General features: G+C 35.3%; 1 protein-coding gene across 4 annotated transcripts in view; it reads right to left on the bottom strand.

Annotated features, from left to right (window-relative positions):
• SLIT2 (slit guidance ligand 2) overlaps positions 1–24826 on the bottom strand; it is a 387750-nt gene that overhangs the window by 78136 nt on the left and 284788 nt on the right. For 2 of the 4 annotated variants that reach the window (XM_021710555.1, XM_021710554.1), the window contains 10 exons: positions 23486–23557; positions 19049–19192; positions 18773–18936; positions 17778–17801; positions 14136–14286; positions 11368–11442; positions 9682–9825; positions 3417–3560; positions 1716–1882; positions 699–831 (listed from right to left, as the gene is read on the bottom strand). In XM_021710555.1, the coding sequence (XP_021566230.1) occupies positions 699–831; positions 1716–1882; positions 3417–3560; positions 9682–9825; positions 11368–11442; positions 14136–14286; positions 17778–17801; positions 18773–18936; positions 19049–19192; positions 23486–23557 (1218 nt within the window). The remainder of the gene's footprint in view (positions 1–698; positions 832–1715; positions 1883–3416; positions 3561–9681; positions 9826–11367; positions 11443–14135; positions 14287–17777; positions 17802–18772; positions 18937–19048; positions 19193–23485; positions 23558–24826) is intronic. The other 2 variants (XM_008054352.2, XM_021710556.1) reach the window with 1 other exon arrangement.

Genomic DNA, 24826 nt, shown 5'->3' with positions numbered 1-24826 from the left:
TTATTCTAGCAGCTTTTTCTCTGATTTATTCCATTCTACATATGCAGCACGAGGCAGCCAGGGGAGTATGTGCAATGCTGAAGGCCTAGACATCTGTATACTGCTCATGTAATTTGTGGTTAAATATTGGTTATGAAAATGTCACAGATAATTGGTCCTGTGCCCTTTCGAATCTTAGGAACTTTGACTCAAGTACCAAAAAGCAGTATATCTTTTTAAGGGCAAGGATTATGCCAGTTTCTTTCACATTCCAGATAATTATTTCTCCCAGGGGTGGTAGAGCTAAAGAAATATCTGCCATATGGAACATCCTAGACTTTGTAAATAAACTCAAGACACAGCATTTCCCACAGTGTATATAAGATACTCCATGAGAAAATAACTGGAGACATAGATAAGTGTGGGAGCTATCCTACATTTGATTATTATTATCTCTTTGAGCTTCATAGTACACCTTAGCATGATAAAGGCACTGAGAAATCCTACAGTGCAAAAGAGAGAAACTCACACAACCAGGAATTCCCAAGTTTCCCTGGACTAGCTTTTGTATTATTTGTTAACGGTTTTAGATCATAATATTTAACTGCCCACAGGATGTCATTTGCAAATATAATTCTAAAGATTTTTGTTTTGTTTATATTCCTTTGGGTGTGTAAAACATTGATTGTCAAGGAAAAAGAAAGACAAGCTCTACTTACAACTCTGTGACATCTCTTGGAATACCTTTCGGTAAGATCTTCAAGCCCTTGTTGCTGCATCGGACGACGGTATCCAAACAAGTACACTCCGCAGGACAGCGAGATAGTGGGGAGCAACTATTGTCATCATTTCCTAGATAGCAGAGGAAATACATAAAATCTCAGATTTGTGGTTTTGAAGGTGCTAGCAGGGATGAATTAACTTAACCCATAAGAGTCATGAGCTATATGATCACTTATTTTTAGAGCACTAAATATTTAAAAATTGATAGGATAAGTTCTAAACAGCATTGCTTTCAGACTGCCTAGGGAAGAATTCCAGAAAATAGTCTACAATTTATAAATTTTTATCATAATTATCAATGTAATCATAATGGTTGTTTTGTTGTTTAAAGACATTATATTTTCAATTCAAACATGTAAATGTAAACTGAACTGCAGACAAATTATAAAAAGACAGGCATGAAGAGACATAAAGTGATAAATTATTTAGAATTTGTAGCAAAAATTTCATGGATCCCTCACTTTAAAATACAGAGTACAAATTAGTTATCTGTTCACTAGCAATAACAGTAAAACCTGGTACACCTACCTTGCAGGGCTATCATGAGAATCAAACAAAACGATGTAGAAAGAGCATTAAAAAGTGAAAAATATTTTTGTTAGATTTACTAAAACTTCTAATTTATAATTTAATTGTTTTATTCATTTGAAAGTGGTAGTTTCTAAAAGGCATGCCTAGGATAATAAAGAAAAGTTTAAAAGAAGCTATATGATTAGTATCAACCATAAGCTGGATACTAAAAAATCTAAAACATTCAGAAATACACATCAAGTGGATTCAAATATGAAGGGGAAACCTGAGAAAGTAAGTGCCCTGTTGCTAAAACAAACAAAACAAGCAAAGCAAAAGATGCTTGACCACTATTAGTTGAACTGAACTATGCAATACATTGCCCACAACAGCATCTGAACAGACCATACCTGATCACCAAAGAATTGGCAAAAATTTCTTACCATCATCACAAGTGAAGTCCTGAATGGCCACATCCTGAATGGGTATTTCTTTGAGGAAGTATGGTTTTTGACATCGAGGATTTCCTGTTACGATTCTTTTCTTCCTGAGCCACTCTCCCAACCAAGCCAGGTAGCAGTTACAGTTAAAAGGATTGGCCAAAAGGTTTCTAGGAGCCACATGTAGACAATGCACAGTTCAGTTTGGGACTTTATCTTCTAAAACCCCATGTAATCATTTCCACATTATTTCTGTTAGAATAATTCCTTCTAATGTTTTGCCTTCCCCATTCATACTCAATCACAAACAACATATGGGATGCATCTTTTGACTAAAATATTTATGCTTGGAACTTAAATACTAACAACAATACTTTTGCATAAGGGAACTCTTCAAATAATTTCATGTGAAAAATAAGATAAAAACTGTAATTTCGGGCTTATACAGTGGATCCTGATAGATATTCCATTTAGAAATAATTTAAACTTGTCAGAAATCTGACTCGCTGTCAAACTTCTCCACACTGATAATGCAGTAATTTAATATAAAGATGAAGGCTGATTACCTTATATTATTGAGTTTAACCTGACAACAGCTATTTTATTAATTTGTCATCTTAAGATTCCCATCTCTTATTTGCTCTAGAGAATAGGTTTCCCATCTAAACTGACAACTGAGTTGATTAAATGCCAGTTATAAAAATGAATTTACTTCTACAAATCTCAATACTTTTGGCATCTTACAACTTCAGCATAAACCTATTGACAATCCCATTATTTATAAACATGCCATCTTTAATATGCACAAATTAGTCACTTGATATAAAATGTCACATTTTCTGTGGAAAAAGGATTAAATACTTTACTGATGAATGGATGCTTTCTCTCAAATTATGTCTTCAGTGACTTGAGCTATGTTAAACATGTTCTCCCCATCTTTATTTTCCTCCTATTGAGTTAAATTAGTATATTTGCATGTCACCATGACCAGAGAATTATATCAATCATATGATTAGTAATTTTAAATGCTGTATTTTAGATACTGACATACAAGAGACCTGAAATACCTTGTTTGGAGGTGTTTATTATTTTTTTCTTTTTAAACGTTCTGAATTTTGTCTAGAGGCCTACAAATATTATTTTCAAACTGTCTATATAAAATATCCTCTTGGACAGGCTCTACTTAGTTCTTCCATAACATAGTTAATGCCCTCTAGTAAACAGCTTTTATTGTTGGTCCGGTCATCCTAATGTATCTCCTGTCATTCTGAATGACCCTTTTGAGTATAGTTTGTTGGCAATAACCCTATTAATTCTGTTTTTATAATACTCACACTGAAAATACTCCAATATGAGAACACTAAGGAAAATCTATGCCATTTCTTTTATATGCAGCACTATCAAGTTAGAATCATTTTGAAAATCAGAATTAAGCCACATCATTGATCACATTATTATGAAAAAGAAATCACGGAAAAGTACTGTAATTTTTTGTTAAAATTTACTGTATAATTGTAGGTAATGTTTTTAGAAAAACTACAATAAATTTGACATGAACAAATGTGTCCTTTTTAAGGGAACCTAAACCCTTGATCACGTTTTAATGAAATCTCTAATAATGCATTCCAATTTCATTAACAAAAGTAACAAATATAATATGCCGGCTTAAATGATGTATAAATAAAGACTACTTTTCATACTTACAGAGTAGATAAGGAATGGAGAGTATCAAATGCCCCCGGTGCAACTGTAGTAATTTGATTATCATATAAAGAAAGCAAACGCACAGAACTGAGTCCTATGAAACTGTCGTTCCCCACACAGCTTATTCGATTGCTTCTCAACATCCTGAGGGGAGAAAAGGAATATTGTTATGGAGATAAAGCATCAGGCAATCAATTTCACCTATCTGAAGATCAAAATGATCCTTCCTTATAAATGTGTCGCACTCATTACTATTTTTTTTAATGTTCTCTTGCCATTAGGAATTGCTATGGACAGGTACAGAGAACATCCTGCAAGAATGAAATGCTTAGAGATGCCAATGATTAATCTCAGTTACAAAAGGCATCATGAGTGTAGGCATGGATTTACAATCCCATGACAAGGGCAGAATGTTTTCCTTTGATGCTGTAATTATGTTTTGCATGATTACATAATGTCCTAATTCACCTACAGCTCTCTGAGTCCTTGAAGTCCTGTAATTTGTGTATTCAGGGTAGTATTACATTTGAGGTTGGACAGAAGAAGGCAGAAAAGAATCCATAGTCACTGCAGATGAAGAACAGAGGGCATCTCAGGGACTTACATACTGAGTCAAGGTCAAATGTAGTCTATAAGAGCCAAAACTGAATGAGTATTTACAAAGCTTATACAAGCTATTTTACATATGGAATTTAATTCATCATATTAAGTTTAGAATTTAAATAGAGGCAAAGCAATATATCCTAGTTGGCCAAAATAAAATTTAAGTAGGTCTACCATAAAAAAGCTCTATATTTTTAGTCATTGCCATTAATAAGATTAACATTGTTATCATTTTCTTATTATTGTTAAGATTTTGGCTCATTTCTCAGTTCATTGCTAACTATTTATTTCTGGGGCGTAGGAAATAAACAAAAAGCTTCTAAAAATCCCATGTGAAATAGCTTGAATTGTTGCCATAGATCCCATTAAGAATACCTGAAATTTTAATTTATTCCCTGGTTTTTCTCAATATGGGTTGACTACTGTATTAAAAGATTGCAAATGTAAAAAAAAAAAGGGAGGCAAAAATAAATAAACAGCAAAGTGTCACAAAAATTTTAGATTGCCCTATAATAAATAAGGAGTATAAACTTTTGCATTCTGCTAAGTCACAGATAAGGAAAAGATGATACCCTCCTTATCAAAGCATCATTTTATGTTAGGAAACAAATGCATAACAGAAAAGTAATCTTCTGTTATAAATACTGAAGAGCACTGGGTCTTCAACTAGCTGGAGTCATGTAGCTCTGAGAGAAGTTGAAGAAAAGTTTGCTCTCTGACCAGGTGAGGTGGCTCACACCTGTAATCCCAGCACTTTAGGAGGCTGAGGTGAGAGGATTGCCGGAACCCAGGATTTCAAGATCAGCCTAGGCAACATGGCGAGACCTCTTCTCTACAATAAATCAAAAAGTTAGCTGGAACTGCAGGCATGGTGGTGCATGTCTGCAGTTCCATATATCTAGAAGGCTAAGGTGGAGGGATTCCTTGAGCCCAGTAGGTCGAGGCTGAAGTAGCCTTGATTATGCCACCATATTGCTGCCTGGGAGACAGAGACTCTGACTCAAAAAAAAAAAGTTTTCTGTCTGTTGCTGGAGAAATCCATAAGCACACATATGCACAAAATTTCATCTGCAATGTCAGGGAATTCAGAGACCTGATGAAATATGTATATGGACTATTAGGTGGCCTATTTATCCTAAAAGGCTAAGAAGTCTAGGGGAGAATGGGAATGTGCTGTCAAAATCTTCATAGCTTCAAGTCAAAAGACATCACGAGGAAAAAGAGAAAAGAGACCTGTGCAGATAAACCTACTATAGGACTTTGAATACCCCAACTTGACTCTACATTGCTCTGTTTGTCATGACATGGCTGGATTAAGGAGATCCAGTGGAAGCCTGTATCAGGTACTAGAACATCGATAGAAATATAATGAAAGGAGAAAGTTGAATTTTGAGAGCTCTCAGGCCGACTCCTGTGAATGTAATTAGTCAAAAGAAATACTTCAATAAGTTTCTTGGGGTGGTGTTATGTACCAAACTATTTCCCCCTCCCTGAAATTTATACACTTGAGCCCGGCCCCCAAAAGTGACTGGATAGTCACGTACCATATAATGATGTTTCAGTCAAGGACAGCTGTAGGAAGGTGTTTCAATAAGGTTGCAATGGAGATGAAGAATTCCTATTACCTGACATTGTAGCTCTCATAATGTCTTAGCATGATATATCACTCATGTGCTTGTGATGTAAAAAATCTACTGTGCTGCTAGTTTTATAAAACTTTAGCACAATTATTACAGTATGTAATACTTGATAATGACAATAAATGAGTGTTGCTAGTTTCTATATTTACTCTACTACACTTATTATTTTAGAGAGTGTGCTTCTACTTATTAAAGAAAAGTTATTGGTAAAACAGCCTCAGAGGTCCGCTGCCCCTAAAAATCTTCCAGTGGAACAAAATTCTGAGATGGAAGACAGTGATACTGATGATCCTGATTCTGTGTAGGCCTGGGCTACTGTGAGTGCTTGTGTTTTTTTGTTTTGTTTTGTTTTCTTTCTTTCTTTTTTTTTTTTTTTTGGTGGTTAACAATAATTTATTGTATATGTTCAAATAGCTAGAAAAGGGGATTTTGAAAGTTCCCAAAGCAAAGAAAGAATAAATGTTTGAGGTGATGGATTTGCTAATTGTCCTGATTTGATTTTTACACATTGTGCACATATATCAAAATATCACTCTGCATTCCTTAAAAATACACAATTATTATGTATCAACAAAAGACACAACAAAAGTACAAAACAAAACAAATTATAAATACTCTGATTCCACAAAAGATGTGAGGTAATTTTCAATAAAATTTGCATCACAGCCAATAATATTAAATGGGAGTTGAAATTGTGTAATCAAAAGCATTTTTTTCTTTTCTATTAGCTAAAAGTACATTTAAATCACAGATGTTTTATGCTTTTCATTTATTTACAACTCCAATGAACACACTTCATTAAAACATATTCATAGTATCAGAACCAGGGATAAATTCTGTGAAATTTTTCTTCCATTGAGTGTGATCAATCATTGTGATATTCTACCGAAATAGCAAAGAATCACTTTTCCACACAGTCATTCTGTCTGTCCTCTCACCTCTGACTTGCATCATACCTGCCAACCCATCGCAAGTGCCTATGTTTTTAACAAAATGTTTAAAAGGTAAAAATGCAAAAATAAGAAAGATTATAGAATAAGACTAAAAGAAAGAAAATATTTCATACAGCTATACAATATGCGTTTTAATCTGAGTGTTAAAAAAGAGTCAAACGTTAAAATAAAAAGCATATAAGGTAAAAGAGTAACAGTAAGCTAAGGTCAACTTATTATTGAAGGAAAAAATTTTAAAAATAAATTCAGTGTAGCCTAAGTACACAGTGTTTATAAAGTAGCATCCTTGGCCTTTGCATTTACTCACTACTCACTCATTGACTCACCTAGGGCAACTTCTCATCCTGAAAGGTCTATTCATGGTGAATGCTCTCTGCAGGTACACCATTTTTTAATCTTTTATAATATATTTTGATTTTACTGTTTCTAAATGTAAGTATGTTTAGATACACAAATATTTGCCCTTGGTACAACTACCTGCAACACTCAGTATAGATTTGTAGCTTAGGGGCAATAGGCTATACCATATAGCCTAGGTGGGTAGTAGGCTCTACCACCTAGATTTGTGTAAGTACATCTATGATGTTCACACAACAGCAAAATCGTTTATTAACACATTTCTCAGAGTATCCACATCATTAATCCATGCATGATTATATTTGGAGAGCAGGATTTTAGGGAGGCCATTAAGATAAAGTGAGGTCATAAAGGTGGGATCCCATTCAGAAAGAACTGCCGTCCTTCCAAGAAGAAACAGACACCAAAGAGCTCACACTCTCCCCGTGACCATAGAGAAAGGCCATGTGACCACACAGCAAGAATGTGGCCATCTATAAACCAGGAAGAGAGGCTTCATCAGAAATCCACCCCATCAGCACCTTGATCTTGAGCTTTTAATCTCCAGAAAAGTGAGAAATTAAATTTCGATATTTAAACTACCCAGTCTGTGGTAACTTGTTATGGTAGCCTGGAAGGAAAAAAACAGGCAGAGTTACAGCCTACTCCCTTCTTTCCATTCCAGATAGGATTCCAGTAACAAGAAATAGTCCCTCAACTACTGTCCGAGAAGGAAGGCTTCCACTGGTTGCAAGATTTATGTTTTTCTGAGTTATCTGAGACAGCTGGGGGGAAGCTAGATCCAGCCACCTGTGGTCTGTCTTTTCTGTCTTCTACACTTGCCCCAGTATCTTTTTCATAGAAAGGCTGACCAAATGTTTGCATACCATTTTTAAGAGATTCCAAGTTAGCCCCTAGGAGGGGTCTGCAGGACCCTAAGTGGTCCTGTGGATGGTAAGGTTTCAGGGTATTTCTGTAAAGCTCAAGAAGCACACTTCTGCTCTTATGTGTAGGAGTGTTTTAAATGGGATTTGAATTTGCTATGTTATTTCCACTGGTTGTGGAAATGTGTGTGATAAAGAGCACACAAGCCGGGCTCGGTGGCTCAGCCTGTAATCCCGTGCCTTGGGAGGCTGAGGTGAGTGGGTTGCCTGAGCCTGCGGGTTTGAGACCCGCCTGGGCAGCTTGGCAAGACCTCATCTCTACAATAAATAAAAAAATCAGCCAGGCGGTGGTAGCACATGACTGTAATTCCAGATACTTGGAAGGCTGAGGCAGAAGGGTCATCGGTCAAGGCTGCGGTGGCCGGGAGCAGCCACTGCACTCCAGTCTGAGCAACAGAGCGAGACTCCAACTCAAAAAAAAAAAAAAAAGACATATGCAAACTGGCTGCAATTTTAGCCGGGCTCGGTAGTTCAGCCTGTAATCCCGCACCTTGGGAGGCTGAGGTGAGTGGATTGCCTGAGCCCGCAGGTTCGAGACCCGCCTGAGCAACTTGGTGAGATCTCATCTCTACAATAAATCAAAAAATTAGCCGGATATGGTAGCACGCACCTATAGTTCCAGCTACTTGGAAGGCTGAGGAGGAAAGATCACTGGAGCCCAGCAGATCAAGGCTGCGGTGGCCGGGAGTGGCCACTGCACTCCAGTCTAGGCGACAGAGTGAGTGAGACTCCAACTCAAAAAAATAAAAAATAAAATAAAATAAAGAGCAGACAATAGACTCCATCAGCTATCAGACCCCCTTGGTCATATGTGGCTCTCAGGGGCTGTGTGGGACAGAGTTGTGGCTACAGGGGAGAGATAGTGCAGCTTGACCTCTCTCCATTGCAGACACCACGGGATGCTTCTTGGTTACAAACATTTTTATTCATTTCTTCCAAAGGCTTCAGAGTTTAGTTTGTCTCTCTTCAAATTTTTAGGCCACTACTTTTGTCAAACATAATTCTAAGTTTTAAAGATTTTATATACACACACACACGTGTGTGTGTGTGTGTGTGTGTGTGTGTGTGTGTGTGTGTGCAGTGTAGACAAATTAAGTAATACAAAAGTGCACATACTATTTAATCTAATCTCCACTCTCCTTGGTCAACATTTAGAAACACATAAAATTTCTGTTTCCCAATCTCCTATCTCTGAGCAAGCAGACATAACTCTTAGCATGTTTTCTTTAAAATAGATGTAAAATATATAACACCAGTCAGTCTTTCTTTGACACTAAGACATTACAAGGGCAGAAAAAATGTAGTCTCTAGGTAAAGTGTTAGTCATTCTACTGCAAGGGTTGAAGTAAATTCTGAAGCTTAGAGATCTTTGGCCAAAGAGAGTATAAGATAGGGACTTTTGAAGAAAAGTAAAGAGGATGAACTTTTCAAGGTAGAATGGATAAGGTAGATCCACACAAGCACTTGTACAAGGATGATCTATTTCACTGAGGAGGCAGCAGTCATGAGGTAGTCTCCTGATCATTTGCTATCAAAACACTGAAGACAGGAGTGTTAGAGTAAGGGATCATTGGCATTCACAAAACGCGCACGCGCGCGCGTGTGTGTGTGTGTGTGTGTGTGTGTGTGTGTGTGTGAGAGAGAGAGAGAGAGAGAGAGAGAGAGAGTGTAAGAGAGTGAGAGAGTGGGGTAAGGGAAAGTAAGACATGCTCCCCCACCCCAGGATTATAATGAACAATGATCTACAATACTATGGTAGAAGAATTGCAGTGCAAATAGGAATACTTACAAAGTTTTAAGGCTTTCCAATCCCTTGAACATCTTATGCCGAACATTTTCCAAACGATTACTCGTGAGAAGTATTTCATTTACACCAGAGGCTCCTTCAAATGCTCCCTCCTCAATATCTGTGATCTTATTGTTGCTAAAGTTTCTAAATAAAAATTGTTGGAACAAAGATTTTAAGCAATTTTTTTCTCTAGCAATGAGAGCACAGAAACAACAAATTTGACCATTTTCTTATGCTACACAAAGTCTTCCAGTTTCCAATTTTTCACTTCCCAGCACAGCCAGGACTTTGAAAAGGCTCCACTTCCCTATCCCACCAATACAAAGGGACAATAATACTAAGAGGGAATGAATGTATATGGAAAAAATACCAGATTGATACTTGTCTATATCTACTAGGGTCCCCAGGAGCATAAAATTTTTGAGGTCAGGTATTGGGTCACATAAACCTTTATGTCCTCTATAAAACTTCACAAGGAACTTGCTAAAGAAATATTCCTGATTAAAAGTGTTTTATGAATTGATGACTAAAAGAAGGCAACTCAGTAGAGCGAACAATGGGCTAAAATGTGTTAGTGTTTATACATCAGAAATTTACTTGAACGTGAGCTTATCCCTAGGTAAACTTCTCATGCAATAATGTGTTGAAACGGCAAACTTAACTATCAGTAGCATGTATGATACCAAATATTACAAGAATTGCACAGAGGGCAAAAGTGTCCAGTTGCTGTAACACCCATCTAAAGGCTCCTCACTCCAAGATCAGGAGTGCCCACCAAACAAGGACCATTTTTATGTATATTTTTCTTCCTTTTAGAAAACTGCACATAGCAGCTGCTTAATAAATATTATTGCATTGGAAATTATTTTAAAGCTAAAAAGTTGTGTGTTTAGAAATAATGAAAAAGGATGGTAATTAAGCATTGGAAACCTTTTGGAAGGCAGTGTAATACGGAGGTCAATTACACAGGCAGTGGGTTCGGTCTGCTCTGCCACTCACAGTCTCTGTGGGCCAGTTACTTATGAGGACACACAGACATTGTGAATCGATGCCTTTTTTCTCCTGTTGACATTTCTTCATATATGGAGAGTGTTCCAATGGCCTTACACTCTTAGCTTCTGTACCATCCTTCCCTCACACCTCCTCAAGGGCATGAAGAACGCACTGAGGACTGTTGAAACTGCTGAACTTATGAACTTAATTTTAAAAATGAGTTGTGGACATGTAGGAATGCAGATGAACTATCAAGACAGTTTATTAATCATTAATTTTGACTGTCCTCTAATGAATGTTTAATGAAGCAAAAAGTCAACTAGTTGACATGAATGTGCTGAAAAAGAAATAGCATCATGGTTTGGGGAATAGTAAAGGAAGTTATACAGCATTACGGAACCCATTTTAATGTGCTTAGATTGCTGGATTTATGTTGTGGCCACACAACAGACCAGCTGTCTGAGCTTAAAGTAAGATTCTATGACTCTACAGAAAATGTAGTTGGCATTGTCTGAACACAGAGAAGACTTCTCAGAGATTACCAAAATTCATGTTACATGTAGTCATTCTTTGAAAGTTTCTCTGGATTTTTTTATATTTTTAAACTTTCAAAAAAACTTAACACTATAAAGGTATAGGAAAATACATTTTAACATTATAGAAATTTTAAAATATAGCTAGCGCACGACTTACATTTTACGCAATTGGGGAAGTTTCTTAAAGATTCCTGTGGCCTCCAACACTGTAAATTCATTATTATTGAGACGTCTGGGGAAAAAAGAACAGAGAAGTTTCACCACCAACAGTTAGAAAGAGATTAAATTTGTTTCCTCAAGTGAAGTATAACATTATTTAATGATCCTACGAAGATAAAATATAGAATACATACCACAAAAGATGTGTGGAACATATTAATTTTTTAAATTTTACTTAAGTTTTAATTATGAAAATAAAAAATATAAAGAAGCACACAGTAAGGAAAACCAAAAATTAAAACCAGTTCTCCCTCACTTATCTCTAGAAGACAGTTTCTCAAACTTTTCACTATTGCCCCTTGATATGCATGCTAAGACATTTTTTCCTAATAATTGCTCCATAATTTTCTTCCAATTCACAGCTTTACTGAAATGCAATTCACATACCAGAAAGCTCATTCTTTTAAGATGGCTTTTTAGTATTCATTACTACTAAATGTACTTACTTTTTAGTGTTCAATGTTTTTTTTTTTTACTATAGTCACAAAATTGTGTAATCATCTTTGCTATCTAATTGCAGAATATTTTCACCACCCCCAAAAGAAACCACAACTCATTATCAGTCACTCCTAACTGCACCTCCGCCTCAGTCCTTGGCAACCACTAATTTGCTTTCTGTCTTTATTGATTTTCCTTTTCTGGACATTTCATATAAATGAAATCATATTAAATTGGCCTTTTCTGTTTGGCTTCTCTTGGTTTGTATATGTTTTAAAGGCTCATTTGTGTTGTAACATGTATCAGTGCTTTATTATCTTCTACAGCTGAAAAATACTCCATTATATGGGCATGCCACATTCGTTTATCCATCTGTCAGTCACTGGACATTTTGTGCCACTTCTGCTTTTTGACTGCTATGAATGATACTGCTATGAACACTGGTGTACAAGTTTGTGTGTGGATATATGTTTTCATTTTTTGGGAGATATACACAGGAGTAGATTTCCTGAATCACATGGTTAACTATATTGAACTCTTTGAGGAGTAGTTGAAATGTCTTCTGAAGAAGCTGCCCTATTTGACATTCACACCAGCAATGTACCAGGGTTTTAAGTTCTTTTCTATGTTATTATTTGTTTTGGGTTTGTTTTTATGATAATTTTTTTTTAAAGCAAGATTCATTGAGAAAACAGAAAAGCTCCTACAGTGGGAGGGGAACCAAGGGGTTTGCCCTGTTTTTATAATCAGTCTAATGGGTGGTTTAGGTTTGCATTTCCCTAATGACTAATGACGTTGAACACTTTTTTCATGTGTTTAGTGGCCATTTGTATATCTTATCTGAAGAAAATCCCATACAGATAATTTGACCTCTCTTTAATTGGGTAATATACCTTTTAATATTTGAATTATAACAATTATTTATGTATTCTGGACATAAGTACCTTATGAGACACATGATTTGCAAGTATTTTCTCTTCAGTACTGATTTTATATGTACAATTTAAGAAATTGTAAAATTTTAAAAATACACACAACATTTGCTGAAGTCTAAGTTAGAGACTAGTTTCTACTACAATTCTTCATTAACAAATAAACCTATTTAAGGTGCTGTCATGCTGGAATATATCACTTGTTGATTGCGCCATTAAGGCAATAAGCATAAATTCCTATATGACTATAAAATAGAATTAGGGCTTCTGTTGCACAATCTCCAGATCTCCATGTATTTATAAAAGTCCTGAGGATATGAAGAGCTTCCTAAACCAACAAGATTACTAAAGCATAAATATAACAACAAAGTAGGTAGGTTCTGTCACTCTTTGAAAGGCATCATTTTATTTTTAATTATTCAAATGGTTTAAAATTCATTAAGTACAAGCATGAGTACAGGCCCAGTGGGAGATAAACTATAACACACAATCCTTGTCATCCAGAGGCTATAATCTAGTTAAAGACAGAAGGATTATATACAAAGAGACAACCAATTTTGCAAAGCAGTAAATGACAAATACCAGATGGCTAAGATGTTTGGAAAATGATGAGATTTCTCTAGGTTTTTCTTGAATTGTTAGAACATTAACATTAAAGCTCTCTTTATAAATAAAAGTCAGTAAAGGTAAACCATACACGGGCATAGAATCTATAAATGCTCTTACAAATGTATTTCAGCACCTAGTATGTGCTAGGTCATACATTAGAGTAGTAAATATAGACCCCATCACACTCTGCTTTTTCAGTTTTTCTTTCAATGCTGCCCATTTGTTCAGAAAAAACCTACCATTTCTACTTTAATACCTGATAATCCCTGAGTCCCCCCGACTTGTGAGTCAATGAAGTAGTACAGTAGATAGAAAGGACTCCCTGAATAAATGTATAATAAATGGAGATTCAAAATGGTAGCTCTCAAACTACTTTATTTGATTGCTATAAGAAATATGTTAAAAATCTGTTAAGTGCTTAGAAATGGGTCTGGGCATAAATAGTACCCCCAAATTAAGTATCAAACACTATTATTACTAGCAATATTAAGGGCTAACTGAATTTTAAGAGATTAATTAATTTCTGTAATTGGACTCTTGACTAGAAATATAAACTAAGGTAGCCTCTACTCTCTTCTTGTACAAAGAAGAGTTATGCCAATGTAATGTCTGATAATTAAAATTAATGCAATTATTGAGAATAAAAATTAAGAGACAAAAATTCCTATGCTTCTATGCTTTTATTCTCTCCTGCCCCAACAAGGATTTTGTCAGGAAATGAACTTACAGTTCTGCAGTATACTGAGGAATGTGGTCTGGGATTTTGTTGAGTTTTTGATTGGAGCAATCAACTGTAGTCCCTTCACAGCGGCACTTTTCAGGGCAAGCCAAATCTGCAAAGCAGTCTCCATTTAATTTTGACCGATAGTCTTCCGTACCTATTGAGAATTCAAATAAAAAAAAAAGATTCTGAGTCTAAAGGGTAGAATATTTATTGATTTGTAGGAAGAAAAAAGTAAGAAAACTATAGATTATGTAGCAGGGAGACAACTTGGGGAATTTTGGTCAATGGATGTCAAGAGAGGGTTAAAAGAAAGGCTTGGAATTTTCTGGAAAAAAAGAGTGACCAGATTCACATGACAGGAAAACATTAATAAAGTTGAGCTTTTCACAGCTGTACTTTCTGCTGATCCAATTCTGAGCCATTCTAGCCTATTTCACAGCTAGTCACACAATGGGTATTTATTGTAAAAAAAGTTTATTTTTTTATCCAAGTCAATAATTGAAAATGTATCCAGTAATAAACATATTCCTACATATCATTATAAATTAGGGCTTTCAAGGCAAATAGATGTGCTCAGGCTTTTTGATTTTCTGTGGACTTTTACTATTCTCTCCCTCTCACATAATCTCAGAAATGCCTAAAAAGCCCTCTTTTTTATTTTGATTTTATAGAAAGAGACAGGTAAATCCTAATTTAAGCCTCAGCAGCTTGTCATGCTGTAGAAAGCTGCGTGACGTTCCATGGTGCTTGACGGAACCATGTTTTACTCATACCTCGCAACCACATGGTTAGATCAAGCACAACAGAAAATCTCGCTACATTATCACTACACCAACCACCAGGCCAAAGGTAAGACCAAGAGGAAAGATGAAGGGAAATAGGAGAAAAGCTAAAGACGTTCTGGAAATGTAATACTGTTTACATGACATGCATTCTTCCCGCAGAATGTTTATGACCACAGTAAGAGTATTACTACCGAAGATTTCCTGGAAACACAAAGAAGGGGCAATACGGAAAGGTGCCTCCCCCGTTCCTCAGAACTGCAGAATGGAAACAACAGCTTTCAGGAACAACATCCAGGAAGAAGTTGAAGGTGAGCTACAAGGACAACAGAGAAGCTCAAAAGATCTGTGGTTTCCTCTTGGGGGGAAAAAAAAAAAAAAAAAAAAAAAAAACAGGTGCAAAAGACCAAGACTAGAAGAAGGTACATCAGGATTGAAAAGGGAGGACATTATGTTTCAGATCAGACACTTTTACTTACAGCCCAAATGGTGAATTCCTGCAAAAGTAAAGATCACCAAGAAAGAAAGAAAGACAGAGTAATCCCAATTAAGAATAATATACATATATGTAACTAAGCTCCCTTCTTTCTTTATTATAGCAATTATAGAAAAGATAGCATGGTATAATGGAGATTCTCATGCTTTCTAATTTTATAATACTATTTTGAAGCACGGTGGTCTTACAAGAAAAACAATATTGTTAAAAATGCATAGTAAAAATTAAGTTCTTGTCGATTCCTTTAAAAGAGGAGCTCTCTGAAAGACAGATTTTCTTTTGATTTATCACTGTAATATTTAAAATGCCATATAGGATGGTATTAGACAAGTACACATGTAAAACAGAATTAAAAACTAACCATGGGCATTTTCATTAGTTCATTTGGGTTAATCTTTATGTTTGGGTGTACAGTTTTTAATGTATAAATGCATTAAATGTATTAAATCTTTCCAGCTTATAAATGATGTCACTTAGTGGAAATGAGAATTTCAGAGGAAGTTAGCAATGTTGAAAATAATAGTTTCACTACAGCTGGCAGTTAATGCCATGGTATTTTTTGAGTATCTGTTGTATTATGATTTAAGCTTTATGCCAAAGTGAAATAAGGGTATACAAAGCTTAAGTGATAGATATTCTGGATAGCTTACATTTCAAATAATTTGCATTTAATGCAATGACAATAATGCTTATTTTACTTAGGTTCTTTTGGTGAGCTAAATTTTAATTAAAATTTTGAACCAAAAGAGGACATGGTCGAAAAAATACTTCTGAGTCCTAACTTCTATAATTATTATTTTAAATAATGTAAATTAAATGATTAGAAAATGAAACTTAAGACATTATATCTGATATAAAAGATATGTTCCTAAACCTATTTTTAGCTGCTGTCAATAAAAGGGAAAAGCTCTATTCGAATTAATTAAAAGAACCCGACCTTTGTTCTTTATTTGGTGAGCTGGAAATATTAACATCTCAATTATTAATAAAGTGTATTTAAATAAAATAGTTGGAATAATTTGGTAACAATTACATTAACTGTCAGAATTTGGGGATTTAAATCCTATTAATGCTTTATTCTATAGGTAATCTGGTGTTTAAAATATGCTCTTTCTGATTAAGTGATAGCTATCCGATGACTTTCTACTTAATTGGGTAAAAATAATTAATTTTAAATTAATAATTGGGTCAATGTAGGATAATTAACAGTTCTTTTCAAAATGTTGCTTGTTATGTAATCAGTTTAATAAATAAAATATTGATCATTCAACTTCAAAATAATATAACTAAATCTGTTAAATTCATAAAATTATAATTTAATAATGGCAAATAACATAAATAGAAACCAAAACTGGAGCTTTTCTTAAGAAAATCAGTATAATTTTTCATCCAACACTGTAGAAATGTCATTTTAACTATAGCTTTTGAAGTAGATTACCATCTAGAATATACCCAGGAGATGGTGAATGTGACCCATCAAAACTTAACATGTATTGTTTTATTATGGTTCAAAACAAACAAGTCAAGAGGCATTTTACACAATTGGCAGGCAAGGAAAAATAGGTAAAGAAACATATTTTAAAAGAGCTAGCTCTAGAATCATCAGTTTTGATAGTGTTACAATTGAAGTGGTAAATCACTGGGATTACTTTTCTTAGGAACATTTTATCCATCTGCCTAAATTATTCAAAAGATTTAATGTCTGTGAACTTCTGATGCTTTCACATCAGGCATCAATATTCTTTCTGTGGAGTTATACTGTAATTCTGGATATGCAAGAATGTAAAGTCACAAAGTGAGGAACCACTGCATATAAACCAGCAGGAAGCTGCTGTATGTGAGTAAAAACTGAAGCAAAAGTAAAACAGTAAGTTTACTTCTTAGTTTAAAAAACTGTTTAAAAAAGCAAATCTCATCATTGAAAATGCAGTTCTGTGTGCTTGCAACTGATTTCATGTAGAACTAGCTCTTTGAAAACAGAAAGGTCTGTCTTTAAAACCAGCTCAACAAGCTGTATTTTAAAAACAGATAGAAAGATCAGATATACAATGTAAGGAGAGAAAATGATTTAAGTAGAAAGCCATAGTTTCAAACATTTTAGATACTGTGTGATATTTTAGAGAATGCACCAAAGTAAAAGAGAGAGAAAAATAGGTGGACTTTAATAAGATACATGTTGAACATCAGAAGCTGCATGCAAAGGTCAGGTTTTCAGGAAACAGCTACAAGTGATCTATGTATAAATCAATCTATCTATAGGGGATCCAGTGTACTTTCAAAAGCATGCATATCAAAGTTATAGAAAGTATATTTTATAAGGTGAGGAGAAGGTGTCTGCAGTTAGTCCTACCACCAAGCAAAACCTACCTGGAATGAAATACTGTTCTTTAGCTAAATAAAAAAAAAGAGAAAAAAAAAAATAGAAGATGCACCTGAATGTCAGCAAGCAGAGATATGAGTTATATTAGATTCAGAATGGCCTAAAGTTACTATAATTAAGTGAAAAATGTATATTCACAGCTGTGGCTGAAGTCCAATAATGTACAGTGAGTATTAAATGCATCTATAATTATGGACAATAACCAGCTTGGCTCTGATATTAGCTTTTTAGTATAAATTAACTGCCGAAAGTGAAATACGCTTAGAATAGTTAGGTAATGTACTACCAAAAACATGTAGAATGTATTCTACTATATGAAAACAGAAAATATTAGATCAAAGCAAATAGTAAATTTCAATGAAGTAATCTTTTTATTTAATATTTTTTCAATGCATTCATATTTACCTTTTCTAAATACATGTGATATTTTCAAAATATTAAAAAATAGTCTTTTTGGAAAAAAGTACCCTCATATTTTTATGCAAAATAAGAGAATGCAAAATGACACAGTGCATTCAGACTGAGGAGCAAGAGATCAGGAGTCCCCTTCTGCCCCTGACACTTCTGAGCCCAAGCAAGTCATGAAACCAAGTCTCAGTTCACTGTCTGAAGTAATTAAAACATGATTCATTATTTTAGGTTGGCCATTAGAAAATAACACAACAAACATGTGACTTATACTTTGAAGACATTCTGAGTCAGCTAAATGGCCCTTGTTAAGTGCGAGCCCTGGGAATATATAATCAAGTATCTAGGTATCTTTTGAACTTGGTCAACAGCCTATTTCTTCCCACAGTGTTAAAAATGTTACACATAGAAGTATTTGGATGGTGTCTACAGTTCACTTTATTTTTCTCTTCGTGGGCAGAAGAAAAAGAAATGTTATTCTACAGTGTTCAGTCAGCAGCCAGCTGTCTTTGTTAGGTCTCACATAACCACTGCTTTGGTCACAGGGGAAATATCACATGAAGTAAGAAATTACCTGAACAACGAAATTTCTTGCTTTTGATTTGTCCAATTCTTTTGTTTGCCAGACGGCGGGGGCTGGTGCAGCGGGCACCACTAGTCTCAATTGGGTTGGTATGGAGATAATCCGCCAGCCACTTGAGATGGCAGTCACAGATAAAGGGGTTCTGGGCTAAATGCCTTTGGAAACACATACAAAACAATTTTTCAGATGACTTGCAATGGACTCAACTCTCACATTCAGAGTGAAAACAATGGTCATTAATTTGATCCAAATCATATATATACATACATAGTTTGAATGGCCCGAAGAGGCGAAAAGGTCCCCTTGGCAATGGTCTGAAGCTTGTTGTCATATAAAGAGAGGAGGTTCAAGTTGTGAAGATCCTGAAACGCATCTACCCGAAGGCAGTTTATCTTGTTGGCATTCAATAATCTGTTTGATCAAATAGTTGTAGAATTAAAGTGCAGCATCACATTAGCTCACCTGCAAGATGTTGTCATTTTTGAGAAAACCCAGTCAAGAAATACATTTCTTTTGATCTCAGAGTTAACCTTGGGACTAACCATTTAGGTATTACCGACTGGAGATTTGGGATTTTACTATGTAAAGCAAGAGTCATGTAGTCAAATGAACCTACATCTAGTGGTATTATACATGTATTCAATAAAAATTATAAAACATTTTCTCTTGAAGAAGTAGAGGTAGAATAGTATGCAAAGGTGTGTAAGATCCAGTGCCTGTTAATGAGAACATGATAAAAACGCTATAAAACATTATTAGTCCCTCAAGTTGTTCTATGGAAAAGTGGTCTTTCAGTCTATTACTCAAAGAGCAGCTAGTGTGGTCCTTCTAAACGTAGATCAGATCATGTCACTCCACTCTCAGAACCACGCAACTGTTTTCAAGTGGCTCTGAGCAAAGGCCTGCGTCTTCACAATGGCCTGACTTGAAACCCACCCTTCGGAACTCTGCAACCTCCCACTGTCTCCTCCCAGCTGGTCTCTCTATCAGCCACCAGTCTCCTCACTCTTACAAACATGGAAGTCTTTCTTATTATCTGAAATATTCTTCTCCAAGATGTCTGCCTGGTTAAACACTTTGCCTCCTTAAGGCTGTTCAAAATCTTGCCTTCTCAATCCAGGTTTCCCCGATCCCTCTCCTTAATAGCTGCAGACTGTCTGCCCCTGTCCCAACCCCTAGAACTTTTAAGTCCCTTTACTTTGATCTACTCTATTTTTTAAAGTATATATTTACTTCTGTTATATATAACTTTTTTTTTTTTTTGAGGTTGGAGTCTCACTCCATCGCCCAGGTTGGAGTGCAGTGGCATGCTCACGACCACCTGAGCATCCACCTGCTGGGCTCCGGTGATTCTTCAGTTTCAGTCTTCCAAGTAGCAGGAACTTTAGGTGAGTGCTACCATGCCCAGGTGATTTTTTATTAGTGTAGAGAGGAGGTCTCGCCAAGTTGCACAGGCTGATCTAGAACCTGCGGGCTCAGGCAATCCACTCACTTTGGCCTCCCAAAGTGCTGTTATACACAACTTATTGATGTCATTGCTGACTGTTATTTGTATGCATCCCCCAGTAAACCATCCATATATAAAGGATCTTTGTCTATTTTGTCCCCTTTATTTCTCATGTGCCCAGCACATACATGGGACTCATTAAATATTTGAGGAATGAACACTTTATAACCCTCTTGGAAAGTCACACAGTGTATTACTGCAGTAAAGACTGCAGTCCTGCATTATAAATACCTGTTTAACTTTTTAACACAATATCCCACAAACTAATTTTTTTCCAGATATACTATACCAATATTATGTGGAACTGTGGTTCATAGATCATACTTTGGCAAACATTCTTGTGGGCTCAATGTGACTGTGTCTGAGCTTTCATTCACGCAGGGCTTGGCTTTGGGAATGCACTTTCTCCTCTCTCCAATTTCTTCTACCTTTTCCAAAACGACTTCCACCTATTAAAATACTCTTTCCTCTGGTCCCTGAGGCCATTATTCCCTGCCATGCAGTCTTCTCATCTATTACACAGACCTACTTATTTGCCCAATGAGTTTTGCATTCTTTGGGTAGGATTTTTTATATTTTCTTTCTTCTTCATCACCATTTAGTTTAGCATTTTGATACTTAGAACTCTAACAAATATTTGGTAGCTCAAAAAAAAAAAAAAATGTGCCGTGTGACTTACGTTTCCCTCATTGTCAAACATACCAACAACTATTTTCTCTTTTGACAATAAAACAATCTCTATCGTTAGTTAACACTGGGTATTTTCAAAAGTAATAAAAGTAACTTTTACTTACATTTTTTTTTGGGGGGGGGAAGCAAAACTAGGACTTTCTCATAGTGGCTGTCTTTGCTGTGCTCTTAGATTCTTCATCAGGAGTTGAAGGTTTTGGTCTTCCCTCTGGTATATCTAATACTTCCTTTAAAAGCCCTCACAGGGTGGTTAAGGGTAGAGACTATTTAACTCCCTACCTCTCTACCCTGGAACATGACACAGTAATGCTGCCCATGTTTCAAATTCATAAGCTAACTGAAGAAAGGTACTAGAGGGCTCTCAATTAAGAACAAGCAAATAGTTGGGAGCCAGGAGAAAGAAGACGCTGTCGTACAACGTTTTACATCTATGCAGTTTGTACTCACTGCAAATCAATATGACCCAAGAAATAGGAAAATACATATTGAACACTGATTTATTTTGTTTCTTTCATGTACCTGTCTCTTCTCCCTTAATATCTCATCTGTTCAAACAACTGTAAGACACTTAACTTTACCGAGTTCTCAGTCAGCTGTAAAGTGACAACCATGCCATTTATCTCCTGATAGGTAAGGAGGAGGCTTAATCTAGAGATGAAATATTGTAAAAGCAGCTTTGTACGTAGGTTTTATCTAATCATATTTCCATGTCTTCTTACCATGTTTGCTACACCAACAACCAATAAGTGTATATGGAAAGAAAAGAAAGGTGAAATTTAAGTGGTGGTAGTAGACAGGGCAGTCATACAGTGCATTGCTCAATGCACTTCTCAATCTAGCTTTCCCCAATTGAGAGCAACTGGAATGGAGAGCAACTCTAGAAAGATGTAGACGAATGGCAGAAGGATGAGTTACAAGAAGGCAATAACTGGCGACAGCATCAAGCTATATCCACCATGTGTATAGATATCTATAATATGAACAGAACTATTTCATAAAATCAGAAAGAATATTTGATAACTTCACTGGAAACTTTTGAAAAATCCAAATAAAGGAATTATGTCATGAAATCCGTATTTACCATGACTCATCGGTCTATTGTAAAATAAATGTACTGGATTATGTAGCATTAAGAAAACAGAGAGAGAGAGAGAGAGAGAGAGAGAGAGGGTGTGGACAGAAAAGAGAACACTTTACGTAATAAGATGCAGCATTGGTTTGGTAGCATTTTGCTTCATTTGTTTGTATGTTGTGTGAACTGAGTTTTATGATGTAAAATACATTTCTGCAGAATAGTGCAAACGTTTAAGACATGACCAAGAGGACATATTACGAATATGTTTGTCAAGTAAGAAATAATATCTGTGTTTAGGAAGATTGTATGATTAGGAGCGAATGTTTACTAGACAAATGCCAGTAAATGACGATATTTCAAAGAGAAAATAACATTCTTTTAAAATTTGATATATTAAAGATTTATTCATTTATTTATCTAATTGTTTTTTTCTGATATTTTTCTCTTTTAATTTTTATTTTAAAATTATGGGGTGCGATTCAGGGCGGGGTACACAAATACTTATCGTGCAGTTACCTTTGTTGATGAGGTGTGCTCTCCTACCCCAGACAGATATCGACTACTGTCAATTCAACTTTCTCAACCCTGCCCTCTCCTCCCTCCGCAGTTTCCAGCTACTGTCAATCCTTTTCTTATAGTATTACGGTAACATTCTAAACTTGAGTATTGAAAGGGAGAACAACTAGTTGAGAAAAGCCAGTTGGAAAAAGACATTGTATAATACTTGTTGTATCCAAAGCATCTGGGCCAGTGTTTGCTCCAAATGAGGTAAGTGTTTGATGATTTGAACAGAATTTGATGATCTAATACTAATGGTCTTATTATTTGCATTTTTTTATTTGTTCCAAGTTTACTCTTCATGCATTCAAGCACCTCAGGTCAACACACCTGCTTGTTACAAATATGTATAGCAAATACTTGTCTTCAGACAAAGTGGTAGCTACTGTGTAAGCAGAATGGTCTTTCGTTTACGGATAATTCTCTCACAAAGGGAAGTTGGAGGAATGCTGTTGTGTTATAGTCATTGCACATCATCTTTGTGTTTGGGGAAGTTATTCTAGCACTGCAGTTCCTGCAGATTCCTTGAAAAGGTTCATAAACATATTACCATCTCTCTCTCCACTCCAACTATTGTTTACATTAAAATGGAGATGTTTCACAAGGACAGGGATAGTATAATCTTTAAATGATAGAGCAGCCAAAATGCATGCATATGGGACAATGTAGAGATGAAGGTTTTGGGACGATTCCAAAAAGTTGTGTCTTCAAGTAAATAACCATCAATGTTAGCTCCACTAGACTGACATTTTCTATTCCATTAAGTTGCATTATTTTGGGACACATTTTTCTGAAGCCTCCATAAAAATATGAGATGGCAAATCATCTAATATATATTACTAGGCTCAACAGATCCAAAAAGTCAAATACTTACAGTAGCTGTAAGGAAAACAGTCCTTCAAATAAACTTTTAGGGAGTTCCGTGATTTTATTTCCATAGAGGACACTGAAAAAAATATTTTAAATGAAAAAAATTAGACACTAAGTCTACATAACAAACTTCATCTAGTACACTTGTATTCAGGCATTGAGGAGGTTAGTAGATTCTCAATAATACATCATAATGTTACAGTTAAGTAAACAAACTTCATTTGCAAATGTCATTTGCCTGATTACAGATCAGAAGTACTCTTTCTGTAGAAAATTTGGAAAACATATAAAAACAAAGAAAAATTAACAAAAATTAATATAATTTCATAATTTCACTAATATAATTAAATAAATTCACTAATAGAATGCTCCCTATAAAATAGGGTGTTTTTCTTCACACATGCATACACAGTTTGTGTAGAGTACACTATATATAACAAAGAATACGACTAACTGTAGAATTCATTGCTCATTAACAGAATGAGTTTGGGTCTCATAATACAGGTAAGCAGTAGAAGAACCCACACAGACGTCAGACTTTAAAACATGTAATTTGTATGCTTAAGACACATAATATCTCTGAAGATGGTGATCCTGGATATAAATTTAGGGGAATTTTTGAAATTTATATCCCCCCAAAGAAATATAAGCTGAAAGGAATCATCAAAGAACCCACCTCTGACCAGGCAGTTATTTTGCCACCAAGGGCATGGACCACGGCTTAATCACCTCAGTATACCTGGAGTGCAGCATAGGTTTTGGCAAACAGTGAGGTTCTAACATGGGACTGATGAGTAAAATGATGATAATGAGCAGAAGAATAAATTAGTGAATGCACTAACAAGAAGAGTGAAGTGGGGGCATTTCAAGAACAAATGAATAGAAATGGTTGACTCACCATGTTGGTTATCAACAGTAGGTGTACAATGATGTCCATCTATTTTTAGCCCCAAAAGTAAGGTACCAGAACTAGACAGAAATTATATTCTGAGGGGACATTTTGGCAATATGTCTATTAAAAGTCATAAAATGTATATATGCATTTTAACTTAGTAGTTTTACTCTTAGAAGTTCAATTTATACAAATAACTAGAGGAGAACAATATTTTGTGTACAAATTATAGCCACAGTATAATTTTTAGCAGCAAAAAATTAAACACAAATAAAATGTTCCCAAACTCCAAAACAGGGGATGGTAGGAATCAGGTTTACAAGGATATCTAGTGACATAGAAATGCCCATAATATAACATCATTTAAAAAAATGTATTACAGTATTATGTTAATTTGTTTTAAAAAATATCTATATATACACTCATGTAGAAAATATGTATATGGCGGCTGAA

Source organism: Carlito syrichta, unplaced genomic scaffold, assembly GCF_000164805.1.
Source record: "Carlito syrichta isolate Samal-C Ts95f unplaced genomic scaffold, Tarsius_syrichta-2.0.1 Scaffold289796, whole genome shotgun sequence".
NCBI lineage: Eukaryota > Metazoa > Chordata > Mammalia > Primates > Tarsiidae > Carlito > Carlito syrichta.
The sequence above is the reverse complement of the archived record's forward strand: the minus strand, read 5'-3'. Positions and strand labels throughout refer to the sequence as shown.